Source organism: Carassius gibelio, chromosome B21 (assembly GCF_023724105.1).
Source record: "Carassius gibelio isolate Cgi1373 ecotype wild population from Czech Republic chromosome B21, carGib1.2-hapl.c, whole genome shotgun sequence".
Taxonomy (NCBI): Eukaryota; Metazoa; Chordata; class Actinopteri; order Cypriniformes; family Cyprinidae; genus Carassius; species Carassius gibelio.
The window spans coordinates 24,425,882-24,441,185 of NC_068416.1; the positions used below are offsets into that span (position 1 = coordinate 24,425,882).

Consider the following 15,304-nt stretch of genomic DNA (forward strand, 5'->3'; position numbering starts at 1 on the left):
AACGACAATAAAAAAAAATATTGAGTGGTGTATTTTTTCAAATAATATAGTTCCTTGTTTTATGGTTTTCTTGTCACATTACAGTAAAATGGCTTTGATGTGGCAGTCAAATGTTTTTTGTTTTTAAATATAATATACTACTACTAATAATAATAATAATAAAACAAAACTGTAAATAATAAATAATAATAAAATATTTTTTACTCTATATTATAATCTTCAATCTTTAAGCCCAGCAAAAAAAATAAAATAATATATATATATATATATATATATATATATATATATATATATATATATATATATATATATATATATATATATATTTATTTCATCAAAAATACAGTAAAATCTAAAATATTGTGAAATATTATTAGCATATTTTCTATTTCAATATATTTAAAAAAAATAATTTATTCCTGTGATATAAAGCTGATTATTACTCCAGTCTTCAGTGTCACATAATCTTTCAGAAAGCATTCTAATTTGCTCATTTGCTAGCCACTCAATTAATATTTCTTATTATAATCAAAGCTAAAAGAGCAGCATTTATTTGACATACACACCTTTTGTAACATTATACAGTTACATGTAAATGTCTTTACTGTCTTGATCAATTTAATGCATCCTTGATTAATAAAATGATTAATTTCTTTAAAAAAAAACTTGTTAAATGTATTATAATCTACATCACTAACAATAACTTTCTTGTCATAAAACATAAACTTTATCAATAGAACACTTCACACACACACACACACACACACACACACACACACACACATACAAACTCTATATAAAGACATGAATCCATTACGAAAAAGAAGCATCCTTCCATCGCTCCTCCACACATGTTATCTCACCTTCTCTCCTGGAGGTCCGATCGCTCCCTGAGGACCAGGAAGTCCCTGTGAAAGAGGACAGAATTAGAGGATTTTGACTGGTTAATGAAGTCAGTGATGGGTGAGTGGGTGTGGCTTGATGAATACCTGAGCTCCGGGGTTGCCTTGTTGTCCTGGAGGTCCTGGCTCACCTTGAGGACCCTGACGGGTGAAAACAAGAGCATAATAATGTGAATGTGTGTGTGTGTGTGTGTGTGTGTGTGTGTATGTCTCAGACTTACAATGTTTCCTTTAGGTCCAGGATGTCCGTCCATACCAGTCACACCCTAAAACAATAAAACAGGGATCAAAATAAATGAAAACGAATTCAACGTTTAAAAAATATTTACACATTTACATACATAAAAAAATATATATTAAAACATTAATAAAGCTCTAAGTAAATAAATAGCATGAAGGTTAATGACTTGATAAAGATGAAAACAAACTAATTCAGATAAATATGAAGTTTGAACTCACAGGAGAGCCTGGGGGCCCCTGGGGACCTTTGGGGCCCAACAAACCACGAGGACCCTGAAAAAGAGAAGACGGAGAAACAGAGAGTTGTGTTCAGCTGAAAGTGTCTGATAATAGATGGATAAAGTGGCTAGCATTCGCCCGGTCATGTGACCAAAACATAAATAAAACAGCTTTTTTCTGTGTCATTCGTTTTAAACATACTCGCCTAAAGTAATACTTTTTTCTCATTTACATGAAATAAAAATAAAATAATGTATTTAAACAACAAAGTGTTCTACCTTCATGTTCAAGTAATGCATTTAAAAAATAAAAACACTTTAAAGTGTTCCATTTATTTTGAAATGTTCAATATTTGCACAAATAAAATAAATTCAAATAAATAAAATAAAACTTTCACCCAGCTGTGTTATCTTATAAAATAAAAAATAAAATAATGCATTTAGAAACAAGATCAAATAGATATGTGTTCCACCTTTTTTAAATGTTTAATAAATGTTGGCATAATACAATTAAATATAAAATAAAATAGTGGTAGCCCGTGTGATGTCAATATAAAAAAAATTTAATACAAAGAAAAAACAGTTTTCTATGCCACTTAAGTGACTCTTCATCTAATGTGCTACATTTTCCAGCAGGAGCCTTAAACACTACTGCTTGTGTTTATGTGAATATGTAAGAGCAGATGAAGTCAGTGTTGAACATGGAGCGCCACCTGCTGGACAGAGTCTTAAACCGCTGGTTAATTGACTGAATGTTCTCATCTCTACTACACTCTCTGTCTCTGAATGTGTCTCTCACTTCACATCCACAGTGAGTAAAATGTGGAAGAGTACAGAGAGGATAATGCTGGGATACTGGAGGAAACATGAACTCACCGGTTCTCCGGGCAGACCTCTGGGTCCGACCTCACCATCATCGCCCTGGGATACAGGAAATGATGTCATCGTGACGTTAAGACACATTTAGATATATAGCAATAACATTGATGGTGAAGGCAACAGGAAAGGGTTAAAATAAGAAGCTCATACTCTTTCTCCATCCTCTCCTGGAGGCCCAGGTGGCCCCTGAGGACCCGTCTCACCCTACAACAACAAACACACACTCATTAGTCTCCGAATAACCCTCCTTTTCACATGTTTACTGCCAAACAAACACACAGATATTACATTTAATTAGATTTGAAATGTATTACATTTTATTACAATTGGCCAAATCATGAATCATGTATTGCGGAAAGCCATTTAAAAATAAAATAAAATAAAATGTTTTTGAAAAAATAAAATTTTTAATTAAATAGCTGTTCAGCTGAAGTGATTTTAAAATGTTCATAAATGTGTTTATAAATGTAACAAATGGACATTAAATGTCGCTCTCAACTGAAAGAATTTTGTTAAGACTTGCCAATCAAAGCAAGGTTATTATAATTAATTAAAACTAAAACAGAAACTCAAAAAATTGTTAACTGAAATAAAATAAAATTAAATAACAAAAAATGCACCTTTTTGGCTCAATGTCTATTTTAATTAGAGTTTTAAAGTTTCATTTGACATACTAAAGAAACTAAAACTATAACTGAAATAAAAATGAATAAAAATAATATAGACATATATTAAAAAAGACAAGCACAGAGATGGAAGCCCGTTTCCGCCACTGAATAAAACATAAAACAAGGTACGACTTTTTAAAGTATCTCACAAATCTGACTTTAGAACTCAAAATTCGGACAACTGCGAGATATAAAGTTGCAATTCTGAAATAAAAAGCAATTACCTCATTTTATTTTTTATTTAGTGGTGGAAACGGGCTTCCATACACATAAGAAATTTACTACAACTATAAAAACGGAAGTATAATTGAGCTCAGTTAAATTCAGATAAGACTAATTTGAATGCGTTTACCCTGTGACCCTTTTCTCCAGGCAAACCAGCGAGTCCATCGAATCCTCGGTCACCCTGTGAAGCACACAGACAGGAAACAGTTCAGGACCGCAGGATATGAGCGTTTTATAAATAAGAAACTACTGGACTTTCTCGACATGAATTCAAAATGTTTACTTTCTAGCCTCTTATTGTGCACAATGTATTAGTGTGTGTTATGCTAAAATAGATTGGTTCCTCTCATTCGTTTTACCTTAGGTCCCGTCTGTCCAGGCATCCCTCGGGCTCCATCTGAGCCGGGTCGACCCTAAACCAACACGATTCTTCTTCATAAATCTTATTTTACAGAATGATCAGATTAATAATAACAACAACAGAACGCAAACGTACCCTTCTACCAGGCTTTCCAGGAGGGCCATGGGATCCCAGTGGACCACGAGGACCCTAAAAACACACACACAGGTCTCACAACAGCCTCTTCAAATACTGTCAGATAGCTGTATTGACGGTAATCCGTGATGCCTACCTGAGGTCCTGATTCCCCAGACTCTCCTTTCAGTCCAGGAACACCAGGAGGACCCTGGGGAAATCAAACCAAGCTTGAAACACATCAGACTCATCATAATATCATCATTTCGACAGGCTGGAAACAGATTCACAGACGTACCAGAGGACCGGGACGACCCGTCAAACCCATGGGTCCGGTTGGACCCCTCATCGCCAGCTATATAACAATGACACGGAGGAATTAGCTTGCATCGAGATGTGTGTGTGTGAAATATAGTGTGTACTGGTGGAAGTGTGTGTTTTTACCCTGGCCTGCTGCATGATGGCTTGCATCTGAGCCTCTTGGGCAGAAACTGCAGGACCTTTATGTCCGCTGTCGCCTCCTGTACTCATGCGGAACTACAGAGACAGAACCAACTCATCAACATTACATACAATCACTTGAAAAGAACATATTTCAAAATTCATCATTTTTAAATAAATATAAACATTTATTTTATCTTAATTTTAAAATTAACTTAACATTTACCTTTTTCTTTTATTTATAATTATTATAATTTGTAAAAAAAAAAATTGTGTGGAATTCTAAAAACAAGTTGCATGCTATATTCAATGAGTGGCCTCCGGTTATAGCAAAAAAAATTAAATAAATGTATTCCTCTAAAACATTTTTTTAAAGATTTTAATAAGATTCAAAGTGTTTCACCTAGTTAAAAAAAAAGCTCAGTATCATCAAATAAAATAAAACTAAATGAAATAGAATAAATTAAAATAAAATAACACCAATTCCACCAATTTTAAAATATGCATTATATGTTCATATAAAAAATATATATAATAATAACATAATGCGTTTAAAATTAAATAGATCTAAAGAGTTTCATCTATTTAAAAAAATAAGTATTATGTCTTCAAATAAAATAAAATAATGCATTTAAAAATAAAATAGTTCCAAAGTGTTTATCTATATACATTTTTTTTATTGTATGTTAAAAATAAACTAAAATAAAATAATGTGTTTGAATATAAAATAACATAAAATAGATCTAAAGTGTTTCACCTAGTTGTTAATGTTCAGTATATATCAAAATAAAATAAAATAGCTCTAAAGTTAAATATTCATTTTTATGTTCAAATAAAAAATAAAATTGTTCTAAATTGTTCAATCGATTTAAAAAAGTTCATTATATTTAAAATAAACTAAACACATTTTTTTTTTTTTTTTGGAAATTGAAGTAGTGTACATTACCTGCTGCAAAAATAAATAAAAATTACATACAATTGTATTACATGAAAACAAAATGTGTGGTAGCATGTTATTCAGCTAATTTCAGACTAGTGTACTACTCATATTTCCATGTAAAGATAAGGCAGAAATAATATGACTAGTGGTATGGTAGGATCAGTATGCAGTGTTTCTGTGCATTTGTCTGTGTTCAGGAGTCAAGTTGTTCAGCACTGCCATCTGGTGGCTGAGCTCAATCACTACACTTCCAAGAGTATGACCACTAGTTTCAAAGCGAATCTGTGCTTCATGGCTCTGTACTGATGGGTGAGAAGAGGTAGTGTTTAGGATGCGGTTTAATTACAATCACAAGTTGACTATAAAAACATATACAACATGGACAACATCATTTGTAATGTGCTGTTCAGAACATCTGGATTTGCCATGGAAGCATTCCAGAACTCTTGACATAGTGAAGTCAATACACGTTCCGGAATAAAAAATGTAAAAAACCTGTATTGGAGTAACAGCTGGGAAAGAGGACATTTGGAAAGTCTGAGAGTACGATGTGGAATCTGCGATATTTCTCACTGCATTAACCAGCGTATTATTGATGAGCAATCACAGCAGCAAAGGGAGCATTATGTTTCTGATATCTCTCTGATAATAATCATCTCTCTTAAACCACTCTAAAAATAAATCAAGCCGGCACAAGAACTAACGCCTCTGGACATACATCATGATGCACAGGCTAAAACTGACCTCAGTACAGTGAAAAGGGGCTTTAAACTGTAGATGCTAAAAGACATGCAAACGTGTATCATCTGTGTCATTCTAATGTGTAGTTTTTGTAAGTGTCTATCTGGAGATTGTGCTCAGATTTACATACAGGCAACATCAGGACAGTCCCTGGAGGTCCTGGAAGACCGTCAGCTCCAGGCAGACCAGGGCGACCAGGAAGACCCTGTCAAAAAAAGCAAAGCATTATGGGTAATGCATTAAACAGCATTGTGATCTATAATATAATCGCTTTCAATCATTGTAATCAGGCTCTCTAAAGTTAAAATGTAATCTTATACAGTATGATGAATCACAATCACATTAAGAAACGTCATATTTCATAATAATAATAATAATAATAATAAATGTGTATATATATATATATATATATATATATATATATATATATATATATATATATATATATATATATATATATATATATTTGTGTAAGAAATAGGAAATAAATATTAAAATATACGTTTTAGGAAATTTAGATTTTATTGTAAATCATAAATATATATGTGTGTGTGTGTGTGTGTGTGTGTGAGTGTGTGTGTCTAACATTATTTCTGACAATTAAATAAGTTGCAACCTTAAAATTCTATAAATAAACAAATAAATGAATATTTAAAATCTAATATAATTTTTGATAATTTTATATAGATAGATAGATGTAGACCATGTTTCACAACACAATTTCCAGTGCTGTTGAACATATTGAGTATCTTGTATTTATTGTCACGGTTACTTACCCTCTCACCGGGGTCTCCAGCACCACCTGGGGGTCCCGTTGAACCTGGAGGACCGGGGAGGCCCTAAAAACAACACAAGGGTACTGTGAGGAACACATATGAAGGCATCACAAACACACAAACACATGGGTGTTGGTCCGGTGAGGTCAGACTCTAGATCACTGCTGGACTCCTTCCATTGCTCTATTTCTCAAACTCGTGTTGTTCTAGTCCCTAAAGAGCCACCAGATCCAGCAATACTCCAGCTGAGAGAAGAGTTGCCTTAGAAATAAGTAGGTCAAGAATGAAACTGTGGCAACAAAACAGACATACAGTTGTTTAGCATTGTCAGCAACACACACAGGACCTAGAAAACAGATCAGCTTCCTAGCAACTCAGCTACTCAGCTCAGTTTTCCATTTTCTACGCTGCAAAGTATAGCACAGTCTTTTGGGACTCAACTGTTTGGTTTTGTAAGGAAAGCAGACTTACTGTGGGACCCTCTGGACCAGGTGGGCCTTCGACCAGCATTCCCTACAAGAACAGGAAAAACACAAATGCTTTAGAATAACAGCATAAGCATAAGATCTGAAGCGTGAGAGTCAGAATCATTTCGATTTCTGTGGACTGTGTATGTGAGATGTGTGCTTGTAACATCAGGAAGTCTCTCGAGTTTATGAAGCATGTGAGATGATCTTCAGACTGCAGCACAGCTGACTGAACATTCCGGAACTTCCGGAATTAATCTGATAGTTACAGTTCCACTGCTAGAATCGGACTGAATGATTGGAATGCCATGCCATCAACTACTGCTATTTAATGAGGAAAACAGTTTCAAATGAAGCATAATGTGATGAGGGGAACATTTTTTTTATATTTTTGGCATTTATTTTCATTTTAGTTAATTTAGTTTTCAGTAATTTAAGTGAGTTAAGTAATTAAGTTAAGTAATTTTGGTATGTGGTTTTATCATTTTATTTATTTATTTTTTAAATAAAATATTTCTATATAACTTTAATTGTTTTCTTTTCCATTTACATTTTTGGAATTTTAGTGCTTCAACTTCAACTTAATTTATTTCTAATTGTTTTAGAAGTTTTTAAGATGACATTGTTTTTTAATATTTAAATAGTATTTTATTTTATATATCTAAAAAAAAAAAAAACGAAAAGATTGGTGATAGTTTTACTTTTAGTTTTTTTAGTTCAGTATTGTTTTATTAGTTCTATTTAGGTGTTTAATAATTAATAATCATCAATAATCATTAATATTGCTAAAATAATTCATAATTAATATTGTTTTGTGCCAGAATTTTTTTAGACTACATGCAGTAATCTGATATATAGTCACGAATAAATAAATAAATAATGTTTTTATGTTAATTTCGAAGTAGCCTTTTAATATTTATATACAACTTTATATAATTAAATTATTTTAATTTCTGTTTTAGTACTTTTAGTTATTTTTTAAGCTTTTTGATCTAATATTTATATTTTACTGTATATTCTTCATAAGAGTCAACTGAAAGAGGATTTAAAACCATCACTGTTTATTAAATCATACCTCAAAAATATTGGATATTGGAAGAAAAAGGAGGACTTTCAGCCAGTAACAAAAACTTGTGTGACAAAACTGTCACTCCATACAGTTATACTAATGAAATATATTAGTTTGTGAAAGAACTGTACATTGTTGGTCACTTTGGATAAAAGTGGCTGCTAAATGCATAAATGTGTTTATTAAATACTGTGTTTATTAAACATTGGTGCATAATACTGTCATAGAGGAGGCTAAAAGTCAAAGTTAGAGGGTGTTTAAAACACTGCATATTGTTTAAACATGCACACGATTTTCATCATTGCACATATGTTAGGGAAAATTGTATTAAAACAGATCAACTGTAACCAAATATTGTGATCTGTATCAGGACATACAAGCTGTTTTGTCTGGAAGTCATCAGTGATGATCAAAATGTGCTTGCATGAGTTGCATCATAACCACAAAAGGCCTGTGAAGATTGAATTGCAGTCACTGAGAGGTCCAGAGCCCAAAGCACAAGAGCTCAGCCTCTCTGTAGATCCAGAAAACTCTTCAATAAAAAAAGGACAAATGGCATTGGTTTGTCATAACATCGTGGTCTAATCTGGTGCTTTTTAAAGATGCTGTGGGTCTTGGCTCCGTCCCGAAGGCATCATCCGAGTGTGCCGTCGTGGCAGTGGGCATGTTCGCTTTGTTTTTGGTGCTTTCCTTTCATGCCAAAAAACACAGAGTGGACATATTGTTTGTGTGTGTGTGAAAGAGAGAGCAGAACGAGAGAGAATGTGGGCGTTCGCAGAAAGAAGCATGTGATTTGGCCATTTTTTTTTCTTCAAACCACATGGTCATCCTTCATTAAAAGCAGCTGTTCTGATCTGCATGTTTGTGCTTTTCCTCGACTGGGATCTTCTCATTGATCGGTTCTTGTATCTCTGAACTAACACTACCCTGAAAAAAACGTGTCTTTATTCTTAAAAGTGTATTCTTAATATTGGTAGAATCTAAAAGTCATGGTTTCTAGTTTAAATCTGTTTTCTTGAGTTTGTCTAAAAGCACACCTCCATCAAACTTAAATATAAGATATAAGGGGAGATATCCCGAAAAAAAGCTTTTTTTTTTTTTTTTTTTTTTTTATTATTTATTTATTTGGATTTAATGGTAATTTTTTATTTTTTTTTATGAGATGAAATGGTAGGTATTTTTGTGTTGTAGCTCAATTAATGGTTTTGTTTATCCTGTAGAGTATATAAATTCACAATATGGTTTATTTGAGTGTAGAATTTTTATTTAATTTTGTGTAACAGGTATTTGAACTTTTTTTTTTTAAATGGGTGGTTGGGTTTTATAAAGTTTTCTAGTGTTATTTATATATTTATGTTTTACATAAGAAAGCTATTTGATGCACTTTTAAATAGATATCATATATATATATATATATATATATATATATATATATATATATATATATATATATATATATATATATATATCATAATGTACATAGTGTACAGGCATCTTAATAGTCCGTAATATGATATTATATGGCCTGATCTTGTCTCTTTCTCCTTCCTGATGTTCATTGATTATAAACCCAGATGTCATTCTTTCCCGCTGAGATTGCAGTGACATCTGTTTGAAGACTCACAGATGTTAGAGATCAAGAGCCATGTGAGCAGTAGAGACTGTATGCAAGGACAGATGATGATTCCCATCATGCAAATAGCACTGCGTTTGAAACAGGAGTGACTCGCTCCGTTTGAAGTGCAAATGCAAATCAGGGGTGAATCCACATTCATCCGGAACAGACGACTGATCCAGGTGTCTTTCAAGATGTGTTTTTGAGCTGCCCGAACAGGTGCATGAATGTAAAATTGGACGGATGTGAAAGTGAGCGGAAGATGCAATAAATGCAAGACTACACTTCCTTGGGTTTGTGTCAATAAAGGGTTGTCGATATGCCAAACCACTTCAGGAAAAAAATCCAGAATGCAAGTAGATGCAGGCCCGGTGTGAACATGTTAAATACTGAGCCAAAACCTTGAAAGGATAGTACATATGTATCATATAGTAAGTGACACTTACGGGTTCAATGATGGCAGGCTCTCCTTTCTGGCCTTTCTCTCCCCTCAGTCCATCCACCTTTGGAAACACAAACTCAATTTAATTCAATCCAGATCCAGTGTAGATATCAGTGTAAACGCAATATGGAATAGAGCAGGTAATAAACGAACAATTCTAACCAAAAAATAAACTATAGGTCACCCTCAAGTCATTCAAAGCCTGTCTGATACCCAAAGTGGGGAATTTTATTGCAATTTTATTTAGTGGGAGGTACATTATCCTTTTGTGTTAAACGAGAAGAAAAAGTAAGCCAATTCAGGTTTGAAACAACATGAAGAATAAAAAAAGACAATTTTTTGGATGAGGTGAGCACAGAGGTGGGACGGAGCTGGAGATCACCTGTCCGTAGCCCTCGTCGGTCTCTGCGGGCAGTGCTTTGTCACCGTCGGTGTACAGGTCATCATAGTCATACATCTTCTCCAGTTCTGCGTCAGTGTAATCCGTGATGGATTCCTCCTTGAACCTGTCGATATCGACGGAATCTGCCTCTCCACCGATTCCTCCATGCCCACCGGAGGCAACAGACCCCGCCCCCACACTGGCCCCAGCACTGCTGGATCCGCCCCCAACTGAGCCACTTGAAGAAGCAGACCCGCCTCCAACAGAAACAGACCCGCCTCCAACAGAAACAGACCCGCCTCCTACAGAAACAGACCCGCCCCCGACGGACACTGAAGTTCTGCTGCTGCTAGCGCCTCCTTCCACGGTATAATCTCCCTCTCCGTATCCTTCTTCATATCCCTCTCCATAGGTCAGATCAAGACCCTCGCCGTAGTGGGTATCATCATAACCACCATCCACCTACACATCAGACAAACACAAGGCTTCAGACATCATAACCATTCACGACACAATTTTTGTCAAGTGAACTTTATTTATATAGCTCTTTTAAAAATATGGATAGTGTCGAAGCAGCTTTACAATATTAAATAGGAAAATAGTGTGTAATAATTGATTCTCATATGTGTGAATATCACAAAAACAAAGAAAAATAAGATTACTTTTTATTTTTATGACCAAAAAGCACATATAGTTTATTCTTAGGGTTTTGCCCAGTATTTTAAGTGGTGATTGTCTATTTTTATGAATTGAAATGTATTATAACTTGGACATGTTCCTGACAGGCTCTGATTAAAAGAGAATGTTGCAGTAATTGCAATAATAAGCAAAACTTTATTAAAGACACGACTTAACTCCTGAGTTCAGTAAAATCCACTTCAGTAAAAAGGATATTAATGCACTATTATACTCAACAATGCAGTAATTGCAGTAATAAGAACAACTTGTTGCAAAACGTAGAAAATTTATTTAAAACATAGTAAAAATAAAATATATTAAATAAAATAAAAGGTATTATTTAATGTTACCAATAAAATCTATTATATCTGAATTAGACTCAATCCCACGTTGGTAACAATAAAACGTTAACTAAACTTCAGAAACTTCAGTAACAAAACAATGCAGGAACTGCAATAATAAGAAAAACATAAAATATTTTAAAAGATCATTTAAATATCATTTTAAAAATATATAATAATAAAATAAAATACAATTTATTTAAAAAGCAATAAAGTCTGCTATGCCTGAATTTGACTGGATCCCTGTAAAACATGATCTTATTACATTATACTAAACCCTTCATTATTATATAATGTAATATTATTAATAAATCTTTATTAATTCTCACTTAAAAGTGAAACTGTTTGGGATAACTAGTTCCAACTAAACTCACCGTGGGATAACTAGAGCTGGAGCTGGAGCCAGTGCTGACTCCAGAGCTGGAGCTGGAGCCGGAGCTGGAGCTGGAGCCGGAGCTGGAGCTAGTAATGACTCTGGTGCTAGAGCCGGTGCCAGAGCCGGAGCTGGAAACAGAGCCAGACGTTCCATTGTGAATGACTGTGACAGTTGAGTGCACTCTTCCATTTCCTCCTCCTCCTGATGATGATGACGACGACGACGATGATGATGATGATGATGATGATGATGATGATGTAATGATCCGCCTGTCCAGGTCTCCTCCCAGTCCCAAATCCACCTCACCGCCCAGTCCGATCTCCACTTCTCCGCCGGTACCTGTGCCTGTGCTAGTGATGCTGATGGTCCGGGAGCCGTCAGGCGCCGAGGTCGACTCGTCATAATATGTGTCATATCCAGTCTCATATCCATCGTAGCCGTCGTACGGTTCCTCGCCAGTAGTCGTGGTAGAGCTGGAGGATGAAGAGGATGAAGAAGAGGAGGACGAGGAGCTACTCGAGGAACTGCTGGAGCCGCCTGTTCCACCACTGATAACCGATGTAACCACACGACCGCTATCCGGAACAGACACCTGGTCATCACAGGAAAGAGACACTTCTTTAGAATAAATAGTTGAAAATGAATGATTTGATGAATGCACTGATTTCTTGATTCACTCTCAATTCACCGAATCCCAGTTAGGAATATTAAAGTTACAGACTAATGCTGGGAACTGAACTATTGATTCTTATTTTGAGTAGTTGTCCCACTCCACATTTTTAAATCAAATAATATATTTTAGCAATTATGCCATATTATGGAAGAAAATAATAAGCTACGGACATGGTTTAATGTTGGATTAGAAATATGAAATGTAAAATATTTACTTGACCTAGCCTTATTATGAATTATGAATTATTTTGTTATAAAATTAAATTTTTGACAATTAAAAAAGTGGACATAAAGTAATACTAAAATATTAGATAAATATTAGAATATTAACGTAAATCTGAAAAAAATAAATTACAGATGTAGCCTAGGCAACTAACTGAAATAATATAAGCTGAAAATGAAATAAAATTAGTAAAACTCAAAATCTAATAAAAATTTATTAAAAAACTACAATACAATCAATTAAATATAAACAGAAATATATATATATATATATATATATATATATACATATATATATATATATATATATATATATATATATATGTGTGTGTGTGTGTGTGTGTGTGTGTGTGTGTGTGTATAAAACTAATAAAAATGACAAAAGCAAAACTTAAACTAAAAAATAAAAGCTAATTTAAAAAGAATAAATACTACAATAGTACATAAATAATCCTTAAATAAGACTGACCGTTAGGTCTTCAGTTTCGGTTCCAGTCGTTTCATCGGTTGTCGTTTCTTCCCTCTTTTCGTTGTCCATGTCCTCATAGTAGGGATATTCATAATAGTAGTCATCCTCTGTGTTCTGAAGAGAAATGTAGAAACTAAGTGTTATTAGATTTTAAAATACTGTGTGTTTGCATGCATTTTCTCCTTTTCAGCTTTCTTAGTTCTTTTGTAAGTGTGCATTGGTAGTTCACAATGTTCATATGATCATACACGGTACTCTCACAGCGTGCTAATTTAACCATTCAAGCAGCTGTCTTGATTTAATAGACTCGAATTCTCTGAGAAGAAAGAGCTGAGGGAAGGAGGGATTCCCTCTGACTGAGTCCAGCGGAAATCCATGTTCTCTCTTATCTAGCGACAAAGAGAAGAACGCAAGGAATTCACCGTTTTGCCTCTCTCTCCTTAATTCCCACACATTAGCAACAGATAACTCATCACGTTTTCATCTGTAAAGAGGTTTCGCTGATAGTTAAACAGCAGACTTGGCTTTTGAAGGGCTGGTCAAAGGTGCATCAGGGTTTTTTCATATTGCCGCCCACACTCAGATTTACAGCTCCTGACACACACAAAACTGAAAAAGGTGAACGTGAGGTCAGCAGAGGGCTGTTTCTGTGCCAGCATGCTGACATCAAAGCCCTGAAAGATGTAAAGATGTCCAGAACGCACCACATGCTGCAGTCACCTGCATATCATTTCATTTTACAGGCATAGCTCAGACACAACTTTACCATATGTTGGCCACACCAGTTTTTCCGATCGAAAAGCTTTTTACGAATATTACTGTTTTATTTTTTCGATTCTTGGTGGTGTTCTGTTCATTTATGTTTCTGAATGTCAAATGGTAAAGCATGAAGCTAGCAATAGCAAAGTCATGGGCTCGATTTAGAGCTGAGAAAACATTTCAAGACATTTGTGAACCCAGCCTTAAAAAAACTGTACATTTTGGTGCATGCAAGTACTCCTGATGTGTAAAAAAACTCGCAGTCTTTAAAGATCACCATGTTTTTTGAGAATAAAATATTGCATAAATCCAGGCAAATAATATAAGAACAAACCCTTCAGTAAAAACCTTCAGACTATGGTTAGGATTAAAGCTATAAACTGCGGTGCATGCAAGAAAAAAATCACAGCCTGTTAAAAATTAAGAATTTTTTCCATGTTTTTAGGAATACGTGTTGTATAAAATCAGGCACATGGTATATGAACAAACCCCTTAGTAAAAACTTTCAGAATATAGAAAGTTTGGTGTATGTAAGTGCTGCTAAATGGACAAAAACTTTTATATTTTGAGAAAACAACCTTTAAAGATACAGTATGTACTGCAAGTGAAATCTAAAAGACTGTAATATACTGTAGAAAGTGCAATAAAACAGTATTTTAAAAGTATTTTGAATGTTTTATTTCTACTAGTTTGAAACAGCACATCATGAAAAATCTCAAAATTGACCAGTGCCTGAAAAACTAAGTTTTTGCCAATAAACAGCAAACTTTGAATCCACCAGAGACTCCAGCACTAATAACAAAGAGTGTAATTGGTCACATTAATATAAAGTGTGATTTTGCACCTGTCGTCTGCATTAAATTCAGCATTTCTCCACTTTTTGACATTCTAGCCATTTGTTTTGCCCCGTGGTCAATCCCACAATTCCCTTCAGCCTGCCTTTTGCTAGGCTCCCATAGAGAATCAATTGATAACGGTTGGTCATCTCTGTGTTATTCAGCTTAAACTATTTTCTCGTCTGTTTCACATGCTAAATCTCTCAGTCTTTCATTTAATGCCTTCTATTCCTCTCTCCGTATCTCTCAGAGGATATTGGCATCTGAGTGAACCCAGATGGACAGAGACTATGGAGAATATGAGCACTCAGTTGATCCCATGAAATAAAAATGGGACTTTTGTGGGTTTTAGTCCATCTCTTCTCATCTGTATGTTGTAACACTCATTTGACACATTTTAAATGTATAATATTTCTACAAGACAGTCTTTACGTAGTGACAAAATAATGACTTTTCTTTAAATATTTTTAC

General features: G+C 34.3%; 1 protein-coding gene across 2 annotated transcripts in view; it reads right to left on the reverse strand.

The window, feature by feature from the left end:
- The window catches only part of LOC127985410 (collagen alpha-1(XI) chain), an 87,061-nt gene that overhangs the window by 31,270 nt on the left and 40,487 nt on the right, over window positions 1–15,304 (reverse strand). For both annotated transcript variants that reach the window (XM_052587415.1, XM_052587416.1), the window contains exons 6-24: window positions 13,239–13,352; window positions 11,874–12,467; window positions 10,481–10,942; window positions 10,103–10,159; window positions 6,977–7,018; window positions 6,506–6,568; window positions 5,860–5,934; window positions 4,052–4,144; window positions 3,906–3,962; window positions 3,765–3,818; window positions 3,629–3,682; window positions 3,492–3,545; window positions 3,260–3,313; window positions 2,390–2,443; window positions 2,237–2,281; window positions 1,362–1,415; window positions 1,124–1,168; window positions 990–1,043; window positions 864–908 (exon numbers count right to left, since the gene is read on the reverse strand). In XM_052587415.1, coding sequence (XP_052443375.1) covers window positions 864–908; window positions 990–1,043; window positions 1,124–1,168; window positions 1,362–1,415; window positions 2,237–2,281; window positions 2,390–2,443; window positions 3,260–3,313; window positions 3,492–3,545; window positions 3,629–3,682; window positions 3,765–3,818; window positions 3,906–3,962; window positions 4,052–4,144; window positions 5,860–5,934; window positions 6,506–6,568; window positions 6,977–7,018; window positions 10,103–10,159; window positions 10,481–10,942; window positions 11,874–12,467; window positions 13,239–13,352 — 2,070 coding nt within the window. The remainder of the gene's footprint in view (window positions 1–863; window positions 909–989; window positions 1,044–1,123; window positions 1,169–1,361; window positions 1,416–2,236; window positions 2,282–2,389; window positions 2,444–3,259; window positions 3,314–3,491; window positions 3,546–3,628; window positions 3,683–3,764; window positions 3,819–3,905; window positions 3,963–4,051; window positions 4,145–5,859; window positions 5,935–6,505; window positions 6,569–6,976; window positions 7,019–10,102; window positions 10,160–10,480; window positions 10,943–11,873; window positions 12,468–13,238; window positions 13,353–15,304) is intronic.